The sequence below is a fragment of the Scylla paramamosain genome, chromosome 26, assembly GCF_035594125.1.
Source record: "Scylla paramamosain isolate STU-SP2022 chromosome 26, ASM3559412v1, whole genome shotgun sequence".
NCBI classification, from domain to species: Eukaryota; Metazoa; Arthropoda; class Malacostraca; order Decapoda; family Portunidae; genus Scylla; species Scylla paramamosain.
Window position 1 is genome coordinate 19924077 of NC_087176.1, and position 18058 is coordinate 19942134.

An 18058-nucleotide genomic window follows, 5' to 3' on the forward strand; every position below is an offset into this window, starting at 1 on the left:
AATATCCCTCGCAGACTCCATTCCAAACACGTGAAAATCGAATACCATTTGTAGGCGCGCAGGAGGGACTTTAAGTTCCTCTCGGTGGCGCAAACACACCGCGGAATAAGTTTGTTATGGTGAAGGCGGCGATGGCTGGCAAGCCGCTTTTCACCAGCTTCCTGCACGGCGGCATTTGGGAGGTAAAGGCTTATAATGCTTCATTATCACTATATAATTGCTTCATTATTATCACTGCTGGGGGAGAGGAACACACAGGAACAATGTGCATTGCCACCAAAGGGTTCACAAATCCCTTCCTGACACCTCTTACAGATTCCATGCATTTCTTCCTGTGGTGTCGAGCGGGCGAGCGGCGCGGCTTGCGTCAGGCAGCGAGGCGCGAGATGTGAGCGGCCAAGGTTTTTAGCCAACCAGCGAGTGGCGAGGCGCTGTGTTGTGGGGTCCCGCAGGGCTGCCAATATCTGCAGAGGTTTACTGATATCAGAGCGCTGAGTTTCTAGACAATATTGAGAAAGGAGAGGCTGGAATATCATTGTCGGTATACACAGAACTTGCTGATATAGCGGTTGTTTTGCCTGGTAATGTTCTAGTCGGCAGTGGACTTTAAGATTCCTAGTTTTGTTGGTAACGCACTACCGGCAGACTTCCCACTCCATACTTGTGCGCATATCTCGAAGGACAGAGACTCAGTGAAGATGAGAGCGTTATAAATTTCCGTGTTGCCTCGTCGCCTTCGTGTGGTCACCCAGCGTCACCCACGCGAACTTATTGGTAAATCATATCAAAGTTCACTTCCAGCTGTAGCACGTATGTTGACTTTGTAATTCAATATTGCAAGTGAATCTCAAAGAGCAACAGACATTTATGTACTAATCAGATTGATTTAATTACATAACTTACGGTATCTACAATGAGAGAGAGAGAGAAGGCAGCTATCGTGTCAAGCTACTGTGCCATGTACAGTAACTAGTGTTTGTGGGGGAGGGTATTACTGCTTATTGGTATGGTAATGTGTTGTATGTGTGCTCGTGTTCCTAACGCAGGAGGGGGCACAGTATGGTGGTATATACAGGCATTGTAGGGCGGCCTTCCCTGTCGTTGGGTTGTTCTGATGTAATTTTGCAAGTTTTGTTTCTGAAAAGGAGGGTTTGATTTTTTTTTTTTTCTGCAGTGGTCGTATATTTAACTTAGTATCAAGAACTAGCTCACTTCACTGCAGTTTGTCATCGGGTAAATTACTAGATTAGCAGCGCGGCTCTCATTTCCTATTTTTTTTTTTTTTTTCGGCTTGTAACCCCTACAATGTTGGGGACCTGGTGGGAAAGCGGGGTTTTTGGGTAGGGAGCCAAAATAAGTCTAAATACCGCCTCTTACCACCAAAAAACAGTAGGGAGCTGCCTGCTGCTAGTGTTATGATGACCGCCATGTTTACTTATCATGGTACTTGAATATCCACTTGTGTTTATACTTTACTATGCTACACTCGTCCAAGGCTAGCAATTATTTTCTGCAATTAGTGTTCATACCTGTGGCAATATTCCCGATTGTGTTCCAGGAAATCATTGTGAGATGTCGGAAGTTGTACCTAATTAGCCATCAAATGAATAATAACCTTAAACTGTTGCACTGCGTTGTCGACATTTCCAAGAGTTCCCCAGACAGAGGCACCGCCCCGCCAGTCGACAACCTCGGCATAATGACGTGTTTTTACTCCCTCAGTGTCCACATTTCACGAGCTTCATTTTCGAATTGTATCGGTTGATATTAAATAGCGACTTCATGTTGCACTAAAAGACACTAACATTTAAATAATAATAACGATTGATTCATTGCGTGTTTTAAGACGAGCGAACTACCAAGAGCCATCTTACTACCTCTCACCCCATCACTAGCGCGTTGGAGGGGGAGTTGATGCCTCTCCCTCCCTCCCTCCCTCTCTGCTCGAAGACTGTCACGCAGCGGCAAGTATTCGTTGTGTTGTGAATATTGGCGTCAGTGTCACGGGGCGGCGTCGGTGTGGCAGGAAAGCAACACGTGGTGTAGGTAGGTAGGTACCGTGACGCGGCCGCTGCAGGTGAGGTCTGAAAACTGGTGGAAATGAAGCAGTATCTGTTGGGGTTGTTAGGTAATAATGGCGGGTTAAATAGAGGTGGCTTACTTCCACCCCTCCTCCCAAACCCCCTACTTTCACCACTCTTCCGTCCTCACTCCCCTCTAAATATTGGGGAGCTTTTAGAACGAGTGGTTGTCACCAGGTGGCAGCACAGACACAAATTCTTCTCTCACATACAAGCAATATCAGATATACCTACAGATATACCCTATCCATGAAGCCCTCAAAAATATGTGGCCTCATGCTGGTCACCATCTTCTCTGTTGATAACACCGAGTGACTTCACATGCACTGAGGATCTTTGCAGGCTGCTGAGTGGTGGTGGTGGTTGCTGGTGTCCAGGTGTGGGAATACGTGTCAAGTCACCGACCCCTCCCAGCACTGGCCAAACTCTCTCTCTCTCTCTCTCTCTCTCTCTCTCTCTAGAGTGAAATAGTTATCCAAACAGCCTATTAAAGAGAGAGAGAGAGAGAGAGAGAGAGAGAGAGAGAGAGAGACGAAGGGGAGGGAAGGCCCACAGCCAAAACGTGTGAATGGATTTACTTGATCCCCTTCCTTTGAGTGAACTGCCGCCCTTCGTATGGAAACTTTTACTTGTTAAGTTAATCCACCAAAGATTAGAAGATGTGGAAAGTTGAGTGGAAAAAGACCTGCCCTGGGCCCATCATTTTTGTGAGTGACTTTTACCTGAGACGAGGGTGTGAAAAAATTAGTTATCCATCTTGTCCTACCTGGTGATGAACTCTTTTAACTACTAGTACTTATCACATCTTTCCTGACTCCCAGACCATCATGAAGCATTTCTTTTCTTTCACAGCCATGTCTATGCACTATACTGGCTAGAAATTGCACAATCTGCTTCTTTAGTTGTTTCCTTTCTTGAATGTGCATATAAATGTTTTCAGCTGTGCATTCCATGCTGTGTAATGTTGTAGTGAATGGTTAAATTCTAGACTAAGTTGTGAGTCAAACATGTATCAAGCAGCAGGAGTATTGATGTGTGCGTTTTCCCTGCAGGTGGTAACACGGAGAGCAAGTGGAAGAAACCTTGGGAGACTTCCATGACTCAGGAACAATCACACCTCACTGGGAGCCTTGTGACTGACAGGTGGTTCAGGTGAATACTGTATTTTGTTGGCACAATTGAGAATTCTCTGCCCAAAAATTCCAAAATCTGAAAGTTTTTAACTGTCATGTCATGTAACAGAGGGAAAATTCCACAAAGTGGTGGAAAAGTTTGCACTGCAAAAAAAAAAAGAAAAAGAAAAAGAAAGAAAGAAATGATGAATTGTAAAGCCCACAGACCAAAGCTCTGATGCTTGACTTGCTGCAATGGGAGGTATCAAAAACTGGCAAGTTGTCATCACACACATGCTCTGAAGATGCGATGCTCAGTTTTTTAATCTGACTGTGTGCTGAGTGTATAACAGAGGTGATAGTGTCTGGCATGGAGGCATATATCTCTCTCTTTTATTCTCGACCTAAACCTTCCAAACCTTGGTTCAACACGACCTGTTCTTGTGCTATACATGATAGAAAGGTGGCTTACACAAGGTATTTGAACCTTTCATCCCCAAAATCTCATATGCTTTATATTTCTTCCCGAAGTCATGCCACATCTGTTCTCCAGCTAGCCAAAAACTCCTTCATTAACAGAAAGTGTCAATCTTTCAAGATTAACTACCCTCATGACTTCTGGCAACTAGCCAAAAAACATCTCCAGTAACTTTGCTTCTTTTTTCTCTCCTTTATTTCAACTAGATGGCACCACTGCTATCACATCAGTCTCTAAAGCCAAACTCCTTGCTCAGACCTTTGCTAAAAAGTCTACCTTGGACGATTCAAGGCTTGTTCCTCTCTCTCCTCCACCCTCCTACTACTACTACTACTACTACTACTACTACTACTACTACTACTACTACTACTACTACTACTACTACTACCTATTTAAATTCTTCGCAATGATGTTAAACCCTCAGAAGGCTTATGGACCTGATGGGGTCCCTCCTATTGTTCTCAAAAACTGTGCCTCCGTGCTTGCACCTTGCCTAGTCAAACTCAACTCTGTCTGTTAACATCTACCTTTCCTTCTTGCTGGAAGTTTGCCTACATTCAGCCTGTTCCTAAAAAGTGTGACTGTTCTAATCCCTCAAACTATGTCTTGTTGATTTAATTTCCTGCCTATCTAAAGTTTTTGATTCTATCCTCAACAGAAAGATTCTTAAACATCTATCACTTTACAACCTTCTATCTGATCACCATTATGTATGGATTCTGTCAAGGCCACTCTACTGGTGATCTGGCTTTCCTTACTGAGTCTTGGTCATCCTCTTTTAGAGATTTTGGTGAAACTTTTGCTGTTGCCTTGGACATATCAAAAGCTTTTGATAGAGTCTGACACAAAGCTTTGATTTCCAAACTACCCTCCTATGGCTTCTATCCCTCTCTCTGTAACTTCATCTCAAGTTTCCTTTCTCACCCTTCTATTGCTGCTGTGGTAGACGGTCACTGTTCTTCTCCTAAATCTATTAACAGTGGTGTTCCTCAGGGTTCTGTCCTGTTACCCACTCTCTTATTATTCATCAATGACCTTCTAAACCAAACTTCTTGTCCTATCCACTCCTATGCTGATGATACCACCCTGCACTTTTGCACGTCTTTTCGTAGATGTCAAACCCTTCAGGAAGCAAACAGTTTATGCAGGGAAACCACAGAATGCCTGACTTTTGATCTTTCTAAAATTTCTGATTGGGGCAGAGCAAACTTGGTATTGTTCAATGCCTCAAAAACTCAATTCATTCATCTATCAACTCAACACAACCTTCCAGACAACTATCCCCTCTTCTTCAATGACTCAGCTGTCCCCCACTTCTACATTGAACACCCTTGGTCTCTCTTTTTCTTATTAATCTAAACTAGAAACTTCACATCTCATCTCTAGCTAAAATAGCTTCTATGAAGTTAGGCATTCTGAGATGTCTCCTCCAGTTTTTCTCACCCCCCCCCCCAGCTGCCAAATCTGTACAAGGGCCTTATCTGTCCATATATGGAGTATGCTTCACATGTCTTGGTGGCTTCCATTCATACTGCTCTTTTAGACATGGTGGAATCAGAAGCTTTTTGTCGTCAGCTCTCCTCTAACTGACTGTCTTCAGCCTCTCTCTCATCGCCACAATGTTGCATCTCTAGCTGTCTTCTACCGCTATTTTCATGCTAACTGCTCTTCTGATCCTGTTAACTGCATGCCTCCCCTCCTCCTGCGGCCTTGCTGCACAAGACTTTCTTCTTTCTCTCACCCCATATTCTGTCCACCTCTCTAATGCAAGAGTTAACCAGCATTCTCAATCATTCATTCCTTTGGTAAACTCTGGAACTCCCTGCCTGCTTCTGTATTTCCACCTTCCTATGAATTGAATTCCTTCAAGAGGGAGGTTTCAAAATGCTTATCTTTCAATTTTTGACTACTGCTTTGGACCCTTTTATGGGACGGGCATCTCAGTGGGCATTTTTTTTATTGGATTTTTTTTGTTGCCCTTGGCCAGTGTCCCTCCTACATAAAAATAAAAAAAATAAAAAAAACTTTTGGGGAACTTTGCCAAAAACTTTTTCAGATGTAAATACACACAGTTTGCTCATCCATCCCTCTCCTGTGTTATGTCAGTCACTCTTGAATAGAAGTTCATCAGGTTGGTTACATATGATTGCTTTTTGTCTAAAGCTGTACTGTTTTTCTGTTATATATATTGTGTTTTTCTACAACTTCTGTCCACTGCTTCTCTCAGTTTTTCACAGACCTTCCATACTGTGCTGGTAAGTGATACTGGTCTACAGTCTAGTGGCTCTTCTTTCTTTCCACTTTTATAAACTGGCACAATGCACATTTTCTTGCATTCCTTGGGCACTCTTCCCGTTGATGGTGAGCACTTCATTATGTCATGTGCTGGTTCACTCCATCTGGTCCTGTTGCTTTTCTCTTTTCCAGTTCCTCCATCATTCTATAAACTACTTCTTTCATTGCTGTAGTTTCCCACATTTGCTTTTCTGTCTTCTTGTCTTGTGGTTCTTTAAATTCTGATTCTTCTGTCAAAACTTGCTGGTACTTTTTGTTTAGCAATTCAGTTAGCAATTCAATCAGTTGTGTCTTTTGGTTCTTCATATGTTTCATGTCCATCCTTCAACCTTTCTATTTTTTTTCTTTTAGTTTATTTTTTTTCTATTTATGAATCTGTAGAACAGTTTTGGTTCTTCCTTGCACTTCACAATTAAATCCTTTTCTTATCCTTTCTCTTCCTCTCGCCTTATTTTCACATATTTATTTCTTGCTATCTTAAAGTCCTCTTTATTTGTTTGATTTCCATTTCTTTTCATTGTTATACATGCTTGGCCTCTTGTTTTCTTTGCTGTTCCACTTCTTGCATTGAACCACGCTTGTCTTCCTCTTTCTTTAGGTTTGTACACTGGGACACATGTATTCACTGCTGCCTCATCTAGTTCCATAAAAATGCCATGCTCATCTTGCACCTCATTTACTCTCTTCAGCTTTCTCCAGTCCATTGGCTCAAACAGTCTCTTAAGATGCTCTGTATTCACTGTGCCATATTTTCTCCTGTTTTCTTTGTGTGCTTCATCCTCTTCGCTGACGTCACCGTTGGCCTCTCTTTCCATTGGTGCATGGTCACTTTTTTCCGAGGGACACGCATGTCTTGATTCTTTAGTTGGGTGGATTCCTTTCATTAATGTTTGGCCAAGTCTTGTTGGTTTGTCGTCTCCCCTCTATCTTGTATTTTCAGTCACCCATTGCATCACTGTGTTTTCCATAGTCACCTTCAGAAGTTTTTCTCCACGTGCAGTCTCGTTTCCTCCTGCTTCGAACGTTTCCTGGTTCATTTCTTAGCAGTTGAAGTCACCAACCAATAATTCTCATTTACTGTTTTTGATTAATTTACTTAAGTACTGAATGGTATCTTCTGTTACTTTCTCACGGTCTTCCTTGCTCCAAGAGTTTGTTTTGGGTTGTATATGGGTTTTTTTTTTTTTTTACGTAGGAAGGACACTGGCCAAGGGCAACAGAAATCTAATAAAAAAAAATGCCCACTGAAATGCCAGTCCCATAAAACAGTCAAAGCAGTGGTCAAAAATTGATCAATAAGTGTCTTGAAACCTCCCTCTTGCAGGAATTCAAGTCATAGGAAGGTGGAAATACAGAAGCAGGCAAGGAGTTCCAGAGTTTACCAGAGAAAGGGAAGAATGATTGAGAATACTGGTTAACTCTTGCGTTAGAGAGGTGGGACTCTTGCGTTAGAGAGGTGGACAGAACAGGGGTGAGAGAAAGAAGAAAGTCTTGTGCAGCGAGGCTGCAGAAGGGGGGGAGGCATGCAGTTAGCAAGATCAGAAGATCAATTAGCATGAAAATAGCGGTAGAAGGCAGCTAGATATGCAATATTGCAGCGGTGAGAGAGAGGCTGAAGACAGTCAGTTAGAGGAGAGGAGTTGATGAGATGAAAAGCTTTTGATTCCACCCTGTCTAGAAGAGCAGTATGAGTGGAACTCCCCCAGACATGTGAAGCATACTCCATACATGGACGGATAAGACCCTTGTACAGAGTTAGCAGCTGGGTGGGTGAGAAAAACTGGTGGAGACATCTCAGAACACCTAACTTCATAGAAGCTGTTTTAGGTAGAGATGAGATGTGAAGTTTCCAATTCAGATTATAAGTAAAGGACAGACCGAGGATGTTCAATGTAGAAGAGGGGGACAGTTGAGTGTCATTGAAGAAGAGGGGATAGTTGTCTGGAAGGTTGTGTTGAGTTGATAGATGGAGGAATTGAGTTTTTGAGGCATTGAACAATACCAAGTTTGCTCTGCCCCAATCAGAAATTTTAGAAAGATCAGAAGTCAGAAGTGCTATTACCATCAAGTTAACACTTACCATTTCTGCTTTTCCTTCCCCATATTTCATTATTTTTGTCTTCATCTCATTTCTTGTCATTATCATTACACCTCCTTCTCCTTTGGCAGTCCTGTCTCTTCCCCTAATATTGCAGTTATTGTTAGTCTGGTTTTCTTCTTTTAGCTCTGTTGCTGCTAAACATGCTGCCTTTGGGTTTGTCTCTTTTAAATAGTTTTGATGTTCAGTTTTCTGTGTATCTACGTTGGCACGCGTCACAGTTTGTTATTCGTTTGTGCTGTTTTTCTCTACTTTATTTTCATTCATTTTACTTTAGGTACCATTTCTTCACTCTGTCTCCCAAAAGTGTCAAGAAAAATGTAGTTTATTCTTCTGTTGTTGATTCATTTTTCTCTTTTGTTTTTCAATTTTTTTTCCATTCTTCATTTGTGTTGTTGTTAGTGCATATATCCTTGCAATGTTCTTATCTTAGTTTGGATGTTCTTTGTAGTACTTGTTGTGTTTCCTAATTTTATAATATTCCTCTTTGTATGAGGAGACCACACCACTGCCTCATATTCCAGCCTTGGTCTTATCTTGGAAATCAACACCTTTTTTTTATCATTCCTTCATCCAAATATGAGAATGCCATTCTTACTCTTTTTAACAAATTCATCATCTCTCCAGTAATTTTATTAGTGTGTCTGTCCGAAGTCAAATTTTCAGTGACTGTTACTCCTAAATCCACTTCCTCTTTTGATTTTTTTTAACCATACCATCCATATCATAATAATATTGTATATTGTATTGTCTTACCAAACTCTATTACTTTACATTTACTTAAATGGAATTCCATTTGCCAATATTTACTCCATCTTATTTGAATCTTCTTGCAGTACCATACAGTCATTTACATTTTCTACCCTTCTCATCAGCTTAGCATCATCTGCAAATAAGTTCATATAACTATTTCTTTGTTTGTTATTTACATGTATTACAAACATTATTGGTCCCAACACTGACCCCTATGGGACACCACTAGTTCCTTTCAGCCAAGATGAATTTGTGTGTGTGTGTGTGTGTGTGTGTGTGTGTGTGTGTGTGTGTGTGTGTGTGTGTGCACACCTTGTCTGGGCTGCCCCATGTGGGATTGGGGGAGTCAGGGACTGCTGTGTACCAGAGACAAGGGTGTGAGGAGACCAGCTATCCATCTTGTGCTGCTTTTTGTTCATCCTCATTGCTATTTCCCAAACCATTCTGAAGCATGTGTATTCTTCCACAGGCATCCCCACACACTATACTGGCTGGGAGTTGCACAGTCTGCTTTTAATCCTTTTCTTTTCATGGATGTGCACGTAAATGATTTGTGCTGTGCCTTCTGTGCTGTGAAGTGCTGTGTTAATCTCTGAACTGAGAAGCATACTCATTCATACTTATGTGCTGCATCTCTGCTGCATTTCAGAGGCTCTAGTTGAAGTTGTAAGAGTTTCTAAGTGACAGATTAACAATGTTTCCACCTTACTAACAGGAGAAGCAGCCTTAGGGACATGGCTGATCATGTGTGTGGCTTTGGAAAATATTCATGGTAGGAAGGAAGAGTATTTCTGAATGTGGGCCCTTTTTGATAAGTTACACAGGTATCTAGAGGTGTGCTTATAGTTCAAGTGAGAGATTAACAATATTTCTAACTCATTAACAGGAGAAACAGTCTTGGGAACCCATCAGATTGTCTCTGTGGCCTTGGAAGATAGTCTTAGTAAGAAAGCTGAGGGTTTGTGAATGTGGACCTGACTTGTGAGTTGAGTGTGATGCCCATAATGTGACAGGAACACTGATGTGTGTGTCCCCCTGCAGGTGATGTCACAGAGAGCAAGTAGAAGAAAACCTGGGAGACTTGCTTAACTCAAGAGCAAGAGCCGCACCTCACCAGGGCTCTGCAATGTGTGGCAGCGACTGCAGGAATCAACACTTCGGTTTGTCAGCACACAGTTTCAGCAACCTTGTTCATCAGACTGTTGGTGAAAGGTGATCACTATGAAAGAGGTCAAGGTGTGTGTGTGTGTGTGTGTGTGTGTGTGTGTGTGTGTGTGTGTGTGTGTGTGTGTGTGTGTGTGTGTGTGTGTGTGTGTTTACCTAGTTGTCATATACAGGAGGGGGGGGCTATGGTGGTGGTGTCCCATCTCTGTGTCTGGTGGTGTCTGACTCAGCCATAAATTCCTGCATCACTTCTGCACACACACACACACACACACACACACACACACACACACACACACACACACACACACACACACACACACACACACCTTTCTCATCAGTCCATCCATGCAGCTACTGGTGTGTGGGGAAAGGTGGCATGTGTGTCTTGTGATGAAGTTGAATAATATATTTTGTTGTCTTGAAAGATTTCATTCAGTTTAAAATTCCCCTGTTGCAACAATTGCTGTACCTACTTTCCAACAGTTTCATGAGTGTATATGTACATCACATCAGCAATGAAGCATCAAGCTTTTAGATTTTGTTTGCAATAGTCATGTATGAATTGTCCTGATGAAATAGCTGTACAACACTGGTGGCAGGTGATTGTGAGTAGTGCCATCCAGCCACCACCTGGGCTGTGTCTCTGCCTGTCACGCCTGCACCATGAAGGAGCGCATGGAGGTGCTCTGGGGAGCCACAGTAGTACTTGTGACGTTTGGCCTTCTCAGGTTTTAGTGTGCCATTGTCTCGGCTTGCTTTAGCAGCCTGGAGTGGAGATTGATAGGATTTTCAAGAGTGTTTTCGTGATTCTAGTGATTGTTGTAATGTTGTTAACCCCTTGTTTGTGCAAGGCCTCATTTGTGAGTGTTTCATTCTTGGTGGTTACTTTTAGCAAGCTGTAGTGGAGGTCAGTGGGAGTTTGAAGTGTTGTCATGATTCAAGAGGTAGTTTGTTGAGGCTGCTACACCATCAGTGAGACAAGCACCCTTCAGAACCTTGCTGATTGTCTCTCTGACCTCTGAAGGTACCTCTGATGAGAGGACAAAGCACTTAAGAATGCGAACCTCGGCCCCAACATGTCTCCCTCGTGTGTGTATGTAAAAGAGGAGACCTGCACCACCTTGATGTGTGTCCTGTAGTGCAGTGAAGTATGGAATGGGACTCCTTGTATGTGTGTGTGTGTGTGTGTGTGTGTGTGTGTGTGTGTGATAGATGGCTCTTAGATATGAGTGTGTCCCAGTGAATTGTGGAGTGCAATTCTTTCTTTTCTGTCTGTGTTAGAGGACTCATGCTGCACACTATAACATCCCAGGGCATTGTGCAATGAAACTACTACTTTTAAGCATTGTCAGTTTCCTCACTACTCTTATTACACTGTTTCTCTTTCAGACTCCACAGACCGACTGGGAGACATGACGTCAGTGCCACCACGCAGGGAGTAAAACCAAGAGGAGGAAGAGGAGCATTCATGAGACATCAGCTGGTCAGCAGTCCATTCAGGTGTGCTTTTCATTACATCATTATTTGTCCATAATTTCCCTTCTGGGGTTGGACAGCCCATGAGTATCTCCCACTTGCAGCTGTAGACAATTTCTTCCTTACTGTTGAGTGTTGTCATGCCTTCCTCCACACACCATCTCAAGATCTTCCCAGTGGTTTCCTTCCAAGTACTCTAATGCTCTTCTCAGTTTGTGGCCCTGATTTGTAAGTGCCAGGAAGACCATGGTGAAGGCAGCCCACAAACCTTCCGTTGGACATGAGTGGTGAACGGCAGTGAAAATATGGCAGTATCTGATTCTTTGCACCAAAACACAGTGTGCTTATTAACAGATTTATTCACTGTTCACTCATTTGCTCATCTCTAAAGGAGTGAAGAGTGTGCACTGAAGTAAGTATTGTAACTGGTGTGTGTGTGTGTGTGTGTGTGTGTCTGGTGATGGAGTTCAATATCAGGGTTGTCGTCTTGAAAGATTTCATAAAAGTACTGAATCTGATTTGGAATTCATGTTGCAACAAAAACTCTCCCTTCTTTGCAACAGTTTCACAACAGGAAGTGAAGGATGAAGCATGAAGGTTTTAGGCCAAAATGAACAGACAGCAATCAGGAATGACACGTCCAGCAAAACCGGCAACACAGCAGTGAGTGTGCATGCTGGTACGTCAGGTCAGGGGTGAAGTGTTTGGATTGTGGGCTAAAATGGCTTGCTTATACATGAATATCTTTCACACTGGAGGAGCTGGGGTGTGTGTGTGTGTGTGTGTCAGGGGTGTTTGGGTGTTGATAGGCTTGTTTGTAGGTATTTCCACCTGCTTATCATCCATTTTAGTTGTTCTTCGCTCTTTCATCTTCCCTCTGTCATTCATTTTATCTATTTTTCATTATTAGTGTACAGTCTTTGCCTCTGTCACCTCCTCTAATATTTATCCAGCCCTTCCTTGTCTCTGCATATCTAGTCCTTTGCCTCTATCACCTCTTGTCTAATATTTATCCAGCCCTTCCTTATCTCTGTATATCTAGTCCATTGCTTCTATCACCTCTTCTGTCTAATATTTATCCAGTCCTTCACTTCCTGCCTTTAGTTAGCATACACTCCTCACCTCTTCTGCTGTCTATATTCACCCAGTCCTTCCATCCACACACCACAGGAATCTAAATTAACACACATTTTCCAATATTCTTCCTTTCATTAACCCCTCACTGTATTTCCAGAGTGAATACTTTCCAGACCATCCAGTCATTTGTACTGTTTGGGAATGGGAAGTCTTTAATGAACTCTTGCTTGAACAGAAAATGTTGCAAAATTTCTCGCAGGGACTGACCAGGTTCCTCTCTTAGGCATGGAGAGAGAGAGAGAGAGAGAGAGAGAGAGAGAGAGAGAGAGAGAGAGGGGTATATTTGTGAGAGGCTGTGGGGAGTGACTGGGTTTGTCAACATACTGTGGGAGACATACTGTGGGTCTGTGGATTGTGGGAGAGAGAGAGAGAGAGAGAGAGAGAGAGAGAGAGAGAGAGAGAGAGAGAGAGAAAGGGGGGCAGGGGGGAGGATTTATTTTTCTTTTATTTATCTTTTCTATCTTTCTCTCATTTCTTCTTTTTTTCTTCCTCTTCTATTATCCTCATTCTTCTCTCATGTCCTCTTCCTTCTTTGTTGTCTTCTCTCTCTCTCTTTCTCTTTCTTCCCTCCTTATTATCATCTATCTTCTCCTCTTCCTTCTTTCTATCACTTCTGGAAAAAAACAATGCAAATATAAATAATACATTTTGAACATAATAATAATAATGATAATTAATTCTCACAATCAGTAACTCTCTCTCTCTCTCTCTCTCTCTCTCTCTCTCTCTCTCTCTCTCTCTCTCTCTCTCTCTCTCTCCTCTCCTTTATTTCATCCTTCTCATGTCCCCCTCTTCTCTTCCTTCCTTCCTTTCTTATATTCTTCCTCCTCTTTTCTTTGTCTCTTCTGTCAGTCATTCCTCTGAAATATGAATAAATTTAGAATAATAGTAATAAATTTAATAGAAATAATTTCTTGTATTCTCTCTCCTACACATACGCAAAATTCTCTCTTAATAGAAATAATTTCTTGTATTCTCTCTCCTACACACACACAAAATTCTCTCTCTCTCTCTCTCTCTCTCTCTCTCTCTCTCTCTCTCTCTCTCTCTCTCTCTCTCTCTCTCTCTCTCTCTCTCTCTCTCTCTCTCTCTCTCTCTCTCTCTCTACAAAACCCCTTCTTTTACTCTCACATACTTAAAAACTCCCTCCCACTACTCACTCAAACTGATTCTCTTAGACACACACACACACACACACACACACACACCCAGGCTTCCAGGTTGATAATCCAAAAGCCAGCAGATGACAGCTTCCTTCCAGCACACACTTGTATCGCCCAACTTGACCTGCCTGAATACAAGCTGATACAGTCCATGCAGCAGAGTAAAGTTTGAATGAACCTTTTTTTGTTGTTATAACTTGTGGTGTGGTCCAGCAGTCTTCCTTTTCCCACTTTTTAAGAGGGGAGAGAAAGAATGGTGGATGACACCACTTGTAAGGAAGACACAAGTTACTATAGTTTAGATGTACTAAAAGTTTTTGCACACTAAATGTTTATTACTGAAAAGCTTTATATATATATATATATATATATATATATATATATATATATATATATATATATATATATATATAGAGAGAGAGAGAGAGAGAGAGAGAGAGAGAGAGAGAGAGAGAGAGAGGAGAGAGAGAGAGAGAGAGAGAGAGAGAGTGTGGTCCCTCTTGTTTCAGTTTGGCAATAGGTTTGAACTGGTACCATCACCCAAACTGGCACATCAGATCCACTTTTGGTGCGCCACTCACTGACGTAACAGAATGGTGTTGATCCAGTTTGTCGTCCATGTGCATTGTTTGATTTTTGTGAACCTCCCAACAGCCATCTTACTGTTTTTTTGCTGCAATTAACCACATCTTTGGTGTTTGTCCCCAGGAGTGCAGCCTCTACAAGTGGTGGAGGGCATGGACACTTGGATATGGATGACACTGGTTTGGGTGCCAAATATTAATAGTGCACCTACACAATTACCACACTCGCTCCTCTCACCAGGCTTAACTATAAATAATTAAAGGTAAATAACATCTGTCATCTATTATCTATTGTATTCTATATTGCTGTTAATGTTTCATGTATAATGTCTTTGCTTTCAAATGCAAGTCAAAAGGGTGAACCCCATTTATAGTACTATTCACGTTTGGCAAATTTCACTTTTGACATTGGTTTGGCTACACTAATTAAACTGCTAACAGTGAGGGACTACTGTAAATGTAGTAATAATAATAATAATAATAATAATAATAATAATAATAATAATAATAATAATAAAAAGTAATGATAAAGTGCAAGACATGTTCATTAATGCAATTATTTTCTCCAACATGGAGGAGTGAGTGAGGAGGCACATCTGTCTGTGATTAGGGAATGCAAATGACGATGTTCCAAGGACGTCACCCTGTCCTGGGCCATGACATGAGAGAAGAGGGAAAAAGGACTCTCTCTCTCTCTCTCTCTCTCTCTCTCTCTCTCTCTCTCTCATTTTCCATAACATACCAAATTGCTCTGGTGTTAATTTCATGAGTTGCTGAATAATAGGAATGGGAATGTTAGTTCAATGCATTTAGCTCTGAGTGTGAAAGAATGACAAGAAAGAATGCAGAGGATACTAGAACACATGCACAGAAAACTGAAAGATTTTTAACTTTTGAATAGGTGTAGAAAAAAAAAACTGCAAAATCAGTGTCTCCTTAAAACAACACATGACAGCAATGATAACTCACACAACAATAATGCTTGATGAAGACTATATTTCCAACACAGATTTATGACAACATTTGGCAAAGCTGTGCACTGTTTACTTGTGTTAAAACTATGCTATGATTTGAGAGGAAAGTTGGTTAGTCATTATAGGGTTAAGATAATATAAGGGTGTTTATTTTAGCTAATTTCCAATGACTCCTAATATAAGATTAAAACTTTAATGATTATTAAAGTATTTCATTGTTTACATTAATTTACACCAAAATTTCACAACTACAACCTCAGTGATGTTTAGTTAATCCAATTTTGTTCATAACTACTACATTTTTTCCAATGGTTTACCCATAGTACAACACAAACAACATCATCATCATTCATGCTATTTCATTTCCAAAAAAATTTCACAACTATGTACATGATCTAGTTTACAATAAAAGGATTTTGAACAATAGTTTTCCCATCAATCGACCCTAATTTTTTTTTCCAGCTACAAAGAACAATTCAACTACAAAACCATTCATGCTATTTCATCCATTTGAAACTTCACATGCAAGTGATTTACAGTACTTTACCAAAAAAGAATTTAGATCAACAATGTTCCCATCAATCAACCCTAAAACTTTCCCACCTACAATCTGACAAGTGGAGTCACCAGTTTTAAATGTCAATAGTTATCCAAGATTGAATTTATGCCTTCCAATCCTCTGTGGGTCTTGGAGGCGGTCATGAGTCCCACTGTTCTCCTGAGAGCAGTGCAGGAGGTTGCCTTCAACATAAACCTTCTTGACAAAGTACTTGGATGACTTGTTGTAGCTTTGCTCTTTTCTGATGGTGACTGCAGCCTTCAACTCAAGGCACAGCTTCTCCAAGGCACTCATCTTGCTGTACTTTAGCCCAGTGATCTGTGGAGAATAAGTAGTGGTGATGGTGGTGGTCCACCTCTCCAATACAAGAGTTCACCATTATTAATTTTTCATCCTTTTCACCAGTAAACTCTGGAACTCCCTGCCTGCTTCTGTATTTTCTTTTCCCTATGACAAATTTTTTTCATGAGGAAGGTCCCAAGACACTTCTCCAATCTTGGATAATCCTTACTACTACACACCATCAGACATAAAAATACCGTGAAGATGCAACTCCCTTTTTAGAAGAGCCAGAGGTCACAGGAGCAAAGGTGACGGGACACTACATGCCCTTGACACTCATGTCAAGCCCCATTATCACCTGCATCACTCGGGAACACACCATCACCACCATTACCATTGTGTTGTGGCATCATATCAGTGGCATAATAATTGTAAGAACACAAGGGAAACTGCAAGAAGCCATCTGGTTTACACATGGCAATCCCTGCATGAAATGTGCTTACCTATTTTCACTATCATCCTCATGCATAAATTTGTCTAATCTTTTAAAGCTCCCTAATGACTCAGCACTAACCTAACTACCGAGTCTATTTCATTCATCTATCACTCCATCTGAAAACCAGTTCCTTCCTATTTCTTTTTTAAATCTAACTTTATCAAGCTTGACATGAAGAAACAGGATAGTGATAATGGTTGCTATTTCTGATTATTATTCTTACTTTCATTAACACTCAGAATACGAAGTCTGTCTTTATTCTTATTTTGAGTCCCCAGTGGAAAGGGATAGTCTCAGTGGCACTACAAGCCAAATAGCTTAAAAACACCCTTAAAATGAAAATGATGGCTACTCTTCACAACCACAGTGCTGCATCCCTCTTTTCTAAACATCTTCACTCTAACCCCTGCTTCCCTGCTCCCTCCAAGACCCAGTGACAGCCTCCCTCACCTCTGGGTTCACTTGAGGAGCTGCCATCAGCCACCCAATGACATTCATTTGCATGTTCTTGGTGACAGAGTTCTCCTGGATCTCCAAATTTTCAGGATACACCACCAAGCCTGTAAGGAGAATTGGTGAAGAGAGAGAGAGAGAGAGAGAGAGAGAGAGAGAGAGAGAGAGAGAGAGAGAGAGAGAGAGAGAGAGAGAGAGAGACTGTATGTTAGATGCAGACAAAATGGTAAAGTAAGGTATTAAAATCTTGCGTGCAAAAAAAGATATGCACACTAATAAATACTTATATTACAAAATGTTAAAACATCCATAAACTCCTTGCACATCATACTGAGCTCACACTCCTCTCATTCCCTCAGATGCTACCAACAACTTTATTTAAACACAAATAGATAGATAAATAGATAGATAGTCACATACACACACTTATTCCCTCCAAGACACAACAATGACTTGATTTCAACAGAGATAGACAAAGACACACACACACACACACACACACACACACACACACGCACACACACACACACACACACACACACACACACACACTTACACATCAGGCTTGGGTCTGAGTACATGTACTCAACCAGATTCCAAATGTAGTGCAGTGGTAGATGTATAGGTAGAGGTAAGGTCAGGGTGACACAAGCCTGTCCCTGGGGAAGCCAGGTGGTCTGGATTGGTACCAGTGAAGTCATATGAGTTACAGCCACTGCAGTTCCCACTCCTGCTGCTAATCTGTCAGCACCTTTGTGTAAATATGTGGAGTGAGAAACAGCTGTCAAATGCCGTCTGGACTGACAGGCTGCTGCACTGAGAGGCACACAGCAATCCATCCACATCAGGTATCAAGCAAGATTCACCCCAAACTCTCCACATTCACACAGATAGACAGACACAATACACACAGAAATAAATCAATAGATACACATACATACTTGCTTACC

The 18058-nt window shown here is 41.5% G+C and overlaps 2 protein-coding genes across 20 annotated transcripts in view; one reads left to right on the forward strand and one right to left on the reverse strand.

Moving 5' to 3' along the window:
* Nucleotides 1-15744, forward strand: part of LOC135113790 (uncharacterized) — a 45138-nt gene extending 29394 nt beyond the window's left edge. The window contains exons 1-8 of one of the 18 annotated variants that reach the window (XR_010275026.1): nucleotides 321-388; nucleotides 3134-3233; nucleotides 9859-10029; nucleotides 11374-11484; nucleotides 11673-11872; nucleotides 12024-12139; nucleotides 13776-13926; nucleotides 14469-14857. Coding sequence is in view for 1 of the 18 variants with exons in the window: in XM_064029399.1 (XP_063885469.1) it covers nucleotides 3134-3233; nucleotides 11383-11484; nucleotides 14469-14544 (278 nt within the window). In the remaining 17 variants the exon portion in view is untranslated. The other 17 variants (XR_010275028.1, XR_010275025.1, XR_010275024.1 and 14 more) reach the window with 17 other exon arrangements.
* LOC135113789 (uncharacterized) lies at nucleotides 12650-18057 on the reverse strand. 2 transcript variants are annotated; one of them, XM_064029398.1, is made up of 4 exons: nucleotides 17665-18057; nucleotides 17106-17215; nucleotides 15946-16195; nucleotides 12650-13210 (listed from the first exon to the last, which is right to left on the reverse strand). In XM_064029398.1, the coding sequence occupies exons 1-3, from the start codon at nucleotides 17951-17953 to the stop codon at nucleotides 15965-15967; spliced, it is 630 nt and encodes a 209-aa protein (XP_063885468.1). In that variant the 5' UTR covers nucleotides 17954-18057; the 3' UTR covers nucleotides 12650-13210; nucleotides 15946-15964. The 2 variants fall into 2 exon arrangements, with proteins under 2 accessions (XP_063885468.1, XP_063885467.1); XM_064029397.1 differs by lacking the exon at nucleotides 12650-13210 and having other exon boundaries at nucleotides 15321-16195.
* Nucleotide 18058: the final 1 nt, after the last annotated feature.

Excerpts from the sequence above, each read along its gene's own strand:
- LOC135113789 (XM_064029398.1), bottom strand. The coding sequence starts at position 17,953 with ATGTGGATGGATTGCTGTGTGCCTCTCAGTGCAGCAGCCTGTCAGTCC. Across the intron at positions 17,216-17,664 it reads CTCAGACCCAAGCCTGATGT|GCTTGGTGGTGTATCCTGAA; the intron begins GTAAGTGTGTGT and ends TTCTCCTTACAG. Across the intron at positions 16,196-17,105 it reads CTCCTCAAGTGAACCCAGAG|ATCACTGGGCTAAAGTACAG; the intron begins GTGAGGGAGGCT and ends TATTCTCCACAG.